The sequence below is a fragment of the Sesamum indicum genome, linkage group LG9 (assembly GCF_026168435.1).
Source record: "Sesamum indicum cultivar Baizhima isolate 11 linkage group LG9, ASM2616843v1, whole genome shotgun sequence".
Lineage (NCBI taxonomy): Eukaryota > Viridiplantae > Streptophyta > Magnoliopsida > Lamiales > Pedaliaceae > Sesamum > Sesamum indicum.
The window spans coordinates 18,211,805-18,222,819 of record NC_142665.1 but is presented as its reverse complement, the minus strand read 5'-3'; the positions used below and the strand labels follow the sequence as shown (position 1 = coordinate 18,222,819).

General features: G+C 34.0%; 1 protein-coding gene across 9 annotated transcripts; it reads left to right on the top strand.

The window, feature by feature from the left end:
- The first annotated feature begins 1,547 nt into the window (after window positions 1–1,547).
- MCA1 (PLAC8 family protein) lies at window positions 1,548–10,112 on the top strand. Of its 9 annotated transcripts, none has more exons than XM_020699316.2 (10): window positions 1,548–1,690; window positions 1,997–2,037; window positions 2,127–2,181; window positions 2,321–3,013; window positions 4,180–4,592; window positions 4,913–5,016; window positions 5,766–5,837; window positions 8,557–8,663; window positions 9,704–9,797; window positions 9,873–10,112. In XM_020699316.2, the coding sequence occupies exons 4-10, from the start codon at window positions 2,606–2,608 to the stop codon at window positions 9,923–9,925; spliced, it is 1,251 nt and encodes a 416-aa protein (XP_020554975.1). In that variant the 5' UTR covers window positions 1,548–1,690; window positions 1,997–2,037; window positions 2,127–2,181; window positions 2,321–2,605; the 3' UTR covers window positions 9,926–10,112. The 9 variants fall into 9 exon arrangements, with proteins under 9 accessions (XP_020554975.1, XP_011099887.1, XP_020554972.1 ...); XM_020699313.2 differs by having other exon boundaries at window positions 1,690–1,828; XM_020699314.2 differs by lacking the exon at window positions 1,548–1,690 and adding an exon at window positions 1,720–1,881.
- The last annotated feature ends 903 nt before the right edge of the window (window positions 10,113–11,015 follow it).

The window sequence follows — 11,015 nt, the reverse complement described above, 5'->3', positions numbered from 1 at the left end:
CAACCCATTAGATTTTTATTCATTTTTAGTAGACTAAAAACTATAATTTTATTTATTTTTAATTTTTTATAACCTAAGTGGCTATTTTTTTTTAAATTTTCCATTCACCTCATTCGATTTGTTTACAAATTATTTATTTTTTTTTAAAAAAAATTACATTAAGGGCAAAATTGACAATTTTATACATCCATCCAAAAATTACATAATTTCATCAAATATCAGGGGGTATTGTAATTTTTTAAACAACGAGGTGGTATTGATAATTATGCCAAACCTCAAGAGAGCTCGTTGTAATTCACCCTAAAATTTATATTTGTGTCCAAATTTTTTACTAATGTTATTTTGATACTTTAATAATTATAAAATGATTTAATTGATACTCGAAGTTTACAATTAATGTTACTTTTGTACCCAATTAATTACAAAAGACTCATATGATATACGAACTTTACCATTAATATCACTCCGACGCCTAATAATAGCAAGTGAAAGCAACAAAAACAAAATCAAAATAAAGTTTTAGTGTGCAGACTGTAAAATTTGTTTTTGTGTTTTGCACTTTATCTGTGTATTTTTTTTTTAAACTTTCTATATATAATATATATATACTTATATATAATATAAGAAAGACATGATTTGACAATAAACAGTGATTTTTGTCTCCTAAAAATACAATATTTATATATAAAAATATACATAAAAGAGATATGATTTGACAATGAACAGTGATTTTTGTCTCTCAAACTTCAACATCAAATCTACACCACTTATTTTAAAATATTTTAAATTACCTCAATACACAAAATTCAAATATACCATATATTCAACACACACTTATCTCTATTTTCAAAACACAAAACAAAACACTCAAGACACAGATCCAAACATAAGGCACATGTCCAACAAAATTGACGGTTGATAGTTATCTCTTTTCCTACTTCTCGATGATGTGGTAACAACTGTTCATCCTGTGTAAATCACTTGGACCTGTCACTTAGCCGCTGGATTGAGAGGCATCAATTATAATAATTAAAAAAAGTAGAAAAAAACATCTATACCTCTAATTTATGATCTAATTATACAAATTATCACTATCTTTTACAAAATTATACATATACCAATCAAAATTCAGAAACGTCAATATTATTACACAAATTACCCTTATTTTTGGATTGTCAGGAGTGGTTTCTATAATTACATAAAAAAAACAGTGGTCATTTATATAAATAGACCATAAATTAAGAATTATAAACATAATTATCCCTAAAAGTATTCTACTCAATATTGTTTTTCACATAGATATTTTATTTTTAGTTCTGCACACTCATCGAGTATGTTTGATTGTCGGTAGTTAGATTTTTTTTAATTAATTAATTATATTAATTATTCTTTCATGCATGCAAATTCAAAATTTTAATTGGTTATTTATTTTATTTTTCTAATTAAATAAGTGTACTAAATAATTAAACTATTTTATAAATATATATATATATATATATATATATATATATAATGGAGCATGTTTGAATAGGTAAGTTATTTGAAAATGAAAGAGAAAAAAACATCCGAGAACAACACTTCCCAAGGGAAAAAGTCACTCATCTGGCGTACGTAGGTATCTGCTAAAGCAGTAGTCACGGAGTCGTTCTCTCCAAACCGAGTCGCGACAAGGAACACCGAAGCCGTGACGGTGAGAGAGACAGATGTCCTACACTATAACACACACTCATTCACACACATATACAGACATTTGTTCTCAATTTTAGGCTTCGTGTTGGTGTCTTTTTTCGCTGTTTACTGACACTGAAGAAGAATCTGCCTCCACAGAGTGCGTTAAAGCTGTTTCTTTCTCTTGGCCCATCTACATGGAATTCTTTCTTGGTTAACAATGCTAAACCCAACTCGTGAACACTGCCGCTTTCTCTTTTATATACACAAGTGCGTTGGCTCTATACCGAAATAGTTCTTGGACTGATTCTGGTGTTTGTTTCTGCAGGCAAAATTCTGCGGAGTTATCGGTTTCGTTGAATTTTAAAGGTGGGTTTATTGAATTGTGTTTATTCAGTTCTTTGCTTTTGTCATTATGGTTAAAAGGGGTTAGTCAAACATTCTTTAATTGTTTGCAGCCTTTTTTGGTTTTTACCTTTTCACTTTGTCGGAGAAAAGAAAGCCAGATGAAGGGTAATGGGATTACTGTAATATTTTTGTTTTCTTTTCTTCTCTGTTCTGGGGCTGGATTACTGCGAATCTTGGGATTCTGTGGGTTTAGATTTTGTGAATAATTGCTTTAATTCCCTCTTTCGTTTGGTCTGTATTGCAGTCAAGAGTTGAGAATCATTGTAGAGGTCACATTGTGGTGTGGAAGTTGCATGCTGGAAAAGACTTGAATTTCCATCTACCTATTTGTGAAAAATTGGGAAATGGGATTCACTGGAATACTCATTAATTTGTGATGGTTTGATGTAGTAAGACTAGTGAAGAGATAGAGTTCCGGTGATGGGAGAAACTTCTGATCAGTGATATGCTGATCTGCAACGCCTATATGCTTATTGGGTTCATCTAGATCAGTTTGAGGTTGGAGGGAGATTTTTAAGGGAGTTTGAGGATGTCGACATGGGAACATTTTGGGGAAATTGCGAATGTAGCACAACTGGCAGGAGTGGATGCTGCAAGTCTGATCGGAATGATTGTGAAGGCAGCAAACACAGCCCGAATGCACAAGAAAAACTGCAGGCAGTTTGCACAGCATCTGAAGCTGATTGGGAATTTATTGGAGTCACTTAGAATTTCGGAGCTCAAAAAGTATCCAGAGACTAGAGAGCCATTGGAGCAGCTTGAGGATGCGTTGAGGAGGTCTTACATTTTGGTGAATAGTTGTCAGGACCGGAGTTATTTCTATCTCCTTGCGATGGGATGGAACATTGTTTACCAGTTCAGGAAGGCCCAAAGTGAGATTGATCGATATTTGAAGATCATACCTCTCATTACCCTTGTTGATAATGCTCGTGTTCGGGTATTGTTTTCCTTTCTCTTTGATTTGCAATTAGTTTCTTCGTCAGTGATATATGAATTATACATATTGTTCTCTGTATAACGCCCAACTCTATCTTTGATTTCCAATTTCCGTTTTGATTTTTGCCTGTAGTTTTGTTTTAATTGTGCATTTAAGAGTTATCCCAATATAAAGTTTGATACGAGTAAGTAGTCTCAATTTAAAGTTGGATGCAATTGGTGAGAAGTTGATGCAAATCATGTGGTGAAGCCTCACTTGGCGATTCTTGAAATTTCTAATACCATTTGGTTGTTTCCTTGCATCACTTTACATTGTTGGTTTCCTTATGATCTGCTGTTTTTGGTGCTTTGTAGACATTGTACCAAACTTTTCTGCTGTACAAATGCAACTGTGACTGAAAATCCACCAGCAGTTGAGATGTCAGCTTGAGAATAGAGGTTATCCTCACAATGTTTGTTAGGGTAACTTCTAAGACACCTAATTTCAGGAAATCTGAGGTGAAGTGTGTAGCAAGCCAGCATGAGTATCAGCAGAAGTGCATCTAGATCTACAAATAAATTTGGAATTAACTGGTTGTCAACTAAATGAGGTAGAGGCGATCAACTATAAGGAGAGAAGAGACCTATAACAATTTAAAATAAATAAAATATGTTTGAGATATGGAGGAGATGTTGAGGCTATAAAAAGCATAACTATATTTATTGTTGTCATGGCAAAGATTCACTCTTTTCTGTATTTCACTTGGAGCAGTAAAGAGATTCAACTCTAAATCTTTGGCAATTATTTTAACTATTCGATTTCACATGTGTCTTAAAAGAACACTGCTAGGAGAGTATATACTCTTTTTTAACTTGGCTAGGCAAAAGATAAACTTGTATTGACTGTTTTGCCGTCAACTGTTAATGCACCGTCTCTGATACCCTTGTTCTTACAGCTTTATATGAAGAAAAGCTATGAAACTCTCTTTGCGGAAATCATGTTTAGAGATATATCAAACAAATAACGCCACTCTCATTGATTAAACTTGTTTTCTGATTCATATCCCAGAACGTCACCGCATATCATAGTCAGGCAGAGTAAAAAGGACTTGGATATACTGGTTGCCCTTGAGCTCAGATAATTATTGTTTTCCTTAACTTATATTAATTTGCTTTACATGTTGTCAGGAACGACTCGAAATGATTGAAAGGGACCAACATGAGTATACCTTGGATGATGAGGACAGGAAGATACAACATGTGATTCTGAAGCGTGAGCCCTCACAGCATGACACCATTGTTTTGAAGAAAACCCTTTCTTGTTCCTACCCAAACATGCCCATTTGCGAGGCCATACAAAAAGAAAATCAGAAGCTTCAATTAGAACTGCAACATTCACAAGCTAATTTGGACGTTGGCCAGTGTGAAGTGATTCAGCATCTTCTTGAAGTTACTGAAGCTGTTGCAGCAAATTCTTTGCCAGAGAAAACTTCATTCACGAAAGAATCGAAGGTGGAGCAGGTTTATGTTGATGTCAGCAGTGAAAAGGAACACTATGATAAAAACTACAGTAGAAACAGTGAAAAGCAGGAAGCTTCAGGGTCAGTGTTCCAATTCACAGCGTTTAGATTCTATGACTTTCTCATCATTCCTGATGTAGCTTGTGCGGTTCTAAAATATGATCATCAATTGTACACGTTAGATTTAATGCCAGTAGCAGTTAGGCTAATGCACATATATCCTCAAACTTGTAGCAACAACCAGTACTTGGTTTCCCAATAAGCACCTTGATTTTGATATAGATGAGCCCAGTTTGAATGAGTTATGTTTATGTTTTAGCTTTATTAATGTTAATTATCTCTATATTGAAGTTCCACCACCTCCTTGATTCCTCCTGCCTTACATTTATTATTCCTTACAGGAACACATCATCAGTTTCCTCAAGACGTGATTTGCTATCATTTAAAGGTGCACAGGATGAATGGCATTCAGATTTACTTGGCTGCTGTTCCGAACCTCTTCTATGTATGTTCACTTCTTCATTTACATTGAAGTTGCATAATTTTTTCTTGTTATCAAGTCACTCTGTGTCTTTCTGTTCTTTTTCGAATACAGGTGGTTTATGAAATCTTAAATGCTAAGGTATGGGAAAATATGATTTTGGATTGAGGGTGAGACTGCAATGATTTCGCATGGTATTCTTTTATCAAAGAAAACTCAACTGGTAACCAAGTGGAATAAGGTTAATTTTCTTTGTAAAACGATTAATTGACCAGAAGGACCATGGAAGAGCTAATTTTGTTCTCTTAGAACCCGTCTCCATTGATGTCACAGCCTGACTATTGTTTGATGTGAAATTGAACTCCATAATGTTTAATTTTATTAAAGACCACTTCTGAATTGGTAAATCTAATTAAATCATTTTGGTTTTTCCACCACAACATCTAACGGGATGTAATAGGGGAAAGATGAGCCATATTATTTCATGCACATGAGTAATTTGATAACCACTCTGTACATAAATAAAGTTCATTGTGACTTGGTATATGTGTATTTTACCATGGAGATATAAATCTGTTCACAGAAAAGCACAATTTGGCACCATTCTGATGTTGGATGGACAAAAACACGTGCTCCTGCTATCCACTTAATCTATTGTTTCTTTAATTTTTATTTTTCGTGTGTTTTCCGTATCCTTATAAAACTAATTCTATTTCAAAGAGTCATTATTATACTTATTATGTGTTATAAGTAGTGGCTTATACAATTTGCAGGCCTAAAAACCATGCTTTTCCCTTGTGGCACATTTTCCAGAATTGCTTCAGTAGCAACTAATAGACACATCTGTAAGTTGCATTTATCTTTTCAATTATCTAAAACTTTTATTCTAGCAACAAGGCATTTTCTGAACTTTGTGATTTTTCTGTGAAGCAATTGTTTAGCATTTGAAGTAGTGATAATGAAACAACATACAATTTAGGGCTCTATTTCGATGGGGGGATTTGAACTTGAGATAAAGGATTTAGAAAAACGATCTCAAATGACTTCAAATGACTCCATATTATTGGAGTTGAAATCCATCAAAATGCTACTGTATATAGTTCAAAGTGAAAATTGACGGATTTGAAATCATTTGTAACATAGACGTTTCCATATAATTACAGTGAATTTATTATGAATCAAGAAACCTTAACTTCAAGTCCATCGATCCGAATGCAACATATTGGAATCTTAACTAATAAGTTTGAGTTTTGATCAATATTTGGTGATGATAAAACGGTTTCTAATTGAAATCTTTTTATGTACCGTAATGTTGTGATGGTATCTCCAATATTTTGATACACTAATATGCTGAAATGAATGTAGTATGTGGTTAATGGCCTTGATACTAAAATTGTAAATAGGCATCCCACACACAACGATATAATATACATTGTTGGCAAATAGTGTGGGAAGTCAAAATGGACTGAAGCGGTCAGCTGTCTGAGCATATTACTAGGGAGAAATGAATTTGCATAGATACAAGAAGTGTAAAAGAGGGGAATAATATGTTGCCTTAAGTCCAAGAGTCTCGTATGCTTCAATAATGGGGTTAATTATTGATCTAACAAGAAATCGGAACTCGATAAGTTATGATGACGGTTTAAGAACCATCTTAATCCCATTTTCTAATGTTTTATCTAAACTATGCTGAGGCTTCCACCCCCATCACACAAGACATAGAAACTTTCAAGAAAAGTCATCATGTATCAGGTAGAATTTATAATGGGCAATTAGCAATAGGATTATTTACATCTACATCTTCTCTAAAGTCGCTCACTCACCAACTCCGCCCACTCTCTGTTTTTTGCAACTACAGAAACTTCTACTCTAAATTTACCACATTTTCTCTATTTGACTTCCTAGTTGTTAGGTTTTTGGATGGAAAATTACAGCTTTTGCAAAAAAAGAAACCTCTGTTTTGCCTCTAACCTAATTGTCATTATATTTTAGCGGGCAGGATATTCTTAGTATGATTTGGAACTATGGTTGTAAAATGATTAGATATGTAGAAGACAAAGTCCCGAAAGTAATGAAATAGTGTTGTTAAATAGTAAGCTTGCATGGAAAATATTAGTCATCTGAGGCCCAAAACTTAGGTTGTGCTGGCTTGTTATAAAATTTTTCATCTCATCTCATAAAAATTTTCTTGTCCATATGTATGTTTCTTTGTGTGATTTTCTTCAAAACATATATCAAAATTTAACTGCTCTGAAGAAATAAACATATCCCGTTAAACTATAACTATTACATTTTATTCTACCTAACACCTTTCATACAAACATCAACTGTCATTATTGCAATTTTGGCCCGCGTCTAAAAGTACGTTTAAAAGTTACTTCCATCTCATCGAAATTCATCTGACCCAATTGTTTCTCACTCAGATGAGATGAGATGTTAGCTGCTAATTGTTGGTTTTTTGGCACTCCCAAATATATCGTAGACTGACAACCGTTCTTGTATTTGTATTCATTACCTTCTTTAGTGTTGTAGGATTGAAATACCAACAGTCAAGTGCCCTTAAGAACTAGAATACTAGATAGATTTAATCTTCCTTTCTGCTTATTTTTTTTTTTTGTTCTCGAATTTCTCTCTTTCAATTCTTTTATTGCGAAAATTACCTCTTTCTCTTTAGGATGGCCATGGGGAAGATGAGGCCTCGAGTGAGGAGTAGGGAGACAGAGAGGATGTGATGGGCTGAATAAAGGAAAGATGACAGGGAAAGAGAGAGGGTGGTGGTGGAGAGAGAGGATAGAGAGAAGACGGTGAGCGAAGAAAGGAGTGTGAATGCAATGGGAGAAAGAGGGACGATAGAGGGAGAAGATGAAATGAAAAGAAAAGAGGGCGAATTGCCAGCAGGGGAGGGAAGGAGGGAGAGAATTGATTCAAGGTTTCATAGGATTTGATCCCTTCAGATTGAGTTAAAACAATGGAAACTGGGATTGAGCACATTTTAAGAGCTGAATTCCAAGAACCGAAACTTTTTATATACTTGGAGGGAAAAGTGATATTTCCATTTAAGATTTTTCAACTTGAGTCAATGAAACTTAATTAGGGATAGTATTGTAGACACCCTTTAAAACGATGCAAGTATTTTTGTTAAAACTGGTGGCAAAATGTTCAATTCGAACTTCCATCGGGATCTTTTATATATCAAACTTAGAGTGGAAGTTGTACTAATTACAAACGAGGGAGAGGAGTTAGTAATTAAGCTATTAACAGAAAATCTAGTCTGACCAACAAAGAGGAGAGCAGTTTGTTCACTTTTCTTGCATACACGATGTGAGAAAGATATCAATCGAGTGTGGGACGAATCATGATCTATTCCGCTCCATTTACTTCATTGTTAGCTCTCTTCTTTTCTTTAACAAAACATGGAACAAATTGCACCAGTTTACCCCTCACCCGTCTTCAACTCATTGACTTATAGCTGCTTTCTTCATACGTTGTTCTTGGTTCTGCTCCGGTCACTGGTTTTGTACAATTGAAATTCTGTGGGCTATAAATGATGCTTCTGGTTTGCAGCTCCTGCAGAAGCCTGTAACGACTTGATGGCTTATTCTTTAATACTGTCCTGCTGCTGCTATACCTGTTGCATCAGAAAGAAACTTCGAGGAATGCTTAACATCAAGGTAATTACATAATCACTGTATGGTCTTGTGTCCGTGGTCTATTTCGACTGTGTGTTTGAGTAGAACTACTACGACAATTTGAGTTACGACACTTATCAAGAGAGACTAGAAACAATATATACAATTGTTAGACGATGAAGTCTTGGAGGTGGCAAGTCTTACCACCAAGATGAATAAGAAAATTCAAGATAAACAATAGCCGTTGCCTCGGTCTATTCTAGAGATTAGAGGGTGTTTGGACGAACGTAAACCTTCTTTAAACCATCCCACAAGATGTTACAAAGTGTTTGGTTAAATTTTTTAGTAAAAGAGCTTATAATTTTTTTTTGGTTAAAAAAAGTTAGGATTGCTGATTTATTTTCAAGATTTTAACAAGTTAACTCAAATTTCTCCAAATTAGTTACGAATTTGCCATTACTAACATCTTACAAAATTTCACAAGCTTAGTGTATCCAAACACTTTAATAACTTATTTTAAAATAAGATTAGAGGATGTTTGGGTGACGTAATGAGCTCTTAAATACATATTAAGATGTTTGAGAGCTTATAAGATATTGAAAAGTGTTTTCTAAACTTTTTTAGAAAACGAGCTTATAAGATCTAAAAATAAGATGTTAGAAGCTTATAACATGTTAGAAGCTTAAAGCTCCTTCAAAGGAGGAGTTTCCGAACTACTTCTAAAATTTAACAAACTTCCTAATTTTATCATATTAATTATAAATTGCTATTAGTAACATCTTATAAGCTCCGTAATTTTATTTTCTAAGAGCTCATTTGTAAAATAAAATCTAACATCTTATAAGCACTAGAAACATCTTATAAAATGTATGAGTTTATTAGAAGTTTTAAATAAGTTCAACCAAACACCTCTTTACATCTTATAAGCTCGATAAACATCTTATACGATGTATCAACTTATAAGATCTTTTAAATAAGCTTAGCTAAAGAACACTCTTCATCATGTCGTTGTTATCGCAACACAAACTAAGCAATCATACTCACCAGATTTGTTGATACACATCTTGTTTGTTCCTTTGTAGGGAGGTTTATTTGACGATTTTCTCTCCCACCTTATGTGCTGCTGTTGTGCCCTTGTCCAAGAATGGCGAGAAGTCGAGATCCGTCAAGTTAAAGGTAAAACAAGTACAAGTTCGACATTGCATTATGACAATAAATCAGCTTCTCATGCTTGTAATTCCAATTGTGCAGGTCATCAGAAGACAACAACATGCCCTCCAACTATCCAATACATAGAATACTAAATTGTTAGATTGCACAAATATGGCTGCATTTTTCAGATCACATGCTTGCATGCATTAGAACTTCCTGTACAGGTAACTGGCTTGTACCCAAATGGTACCTGTTCTTGCAGTTGGTTTTCCGTTTCACCATTCTGTACAGTGCTTTTTCGTGGCGGCTGTGCCGTGTTATGTAATTGATATTTTTTCAGGTCGCGTAGAATTGCTATTACAGCTCGTCGTTACAATTTGATTTGTTTTTCTTGTATTTTTAACCCAAAGAAGCGAGTGAGCAGTCCAAACTTATGTTCCGAGAAAAATTGCATTTCAGCTGCAATCTGCATTTGCATAATTAATCATAAATTATTAATCCAGACATCATAATCATTAGCTGCAATTTGCATCTGTATAATGAATTATAAAATTATGAATTTGGACATCATAATTATTTTTCTTAAAATTAATTATCTGGAAAGTAATTTTTTTTATTAATTATTTTATAATCAATTATGAATAGTGAGATTAAGCATAGTATGACGCAGATAGGTCATTTACACCGAAAATGTCTGTTGCAGAAATGTCCTAGGCACCCATCACGATAGCCGAGTAATTGCCCTTTCTAGAAGAGACATGTTCCATCAGAAACTTCAACTTCTGTCTGGGTGGAGGATGTCCAACATTTCCTCTTGTTCACATGACCTTTAGTCATCTTAGCTCCAAAAAATAATTTTGTGTGCATATCTAATATGCCTATTTAGAATTGCGTAAATTCTTTTTAACGAGGAGCATTATCGAGCCGAAATCGTCCAACCCATCATATTACTTTTGGATCTTATTTTCCATGGACTCCAGTATGATCTACGGACCTTGCGGTTGTCATGTCCGACAAAGTCTAAGGAATAACCTCATTTAGAATATAGCTTTGGTTCTCGAAATCAAAGAGAATCTTTGTATTTGACAGCCAATCGTTATAATTTGTTCACTTAAATTTGTTTCCTTCAAGAATTATAATTAGTGGATTCTTAGACATTTATAATTTAAACAGAAAAATTTTTAGTAGATCATTATAATATTGTGTTCAGTTAAGATTTGGTCTTTAGTCATTAACCTCTCC

What these genes read in the sequence shown, in the direction of transcription:
- MCA1 (XM_011101585.3), top strand. Translation starts at nt 2,606, where the DNA reads ATGTCGACATGGGAACATTTTGGGGAAATTGCGAATGTAGCACAACTG. An exon ending in CTGTTCCGAACCTCTTCTAT is followed by an intron (nt 5,017 to 5,765) that starts GTATGTTCACTT and finishes TACAATTTGCAG; the next exon opens with GCCTAAAAACCATGCTTTTC. An exon ending in GAGGAATGCTTAACATCAAG is followed by an intron (nt 8,664 to 9,703) that starts GTAATTACATAA and finishes GTTCCTTTGTAG; the next exon opens with GGAGGTTTATTTGACGATTT.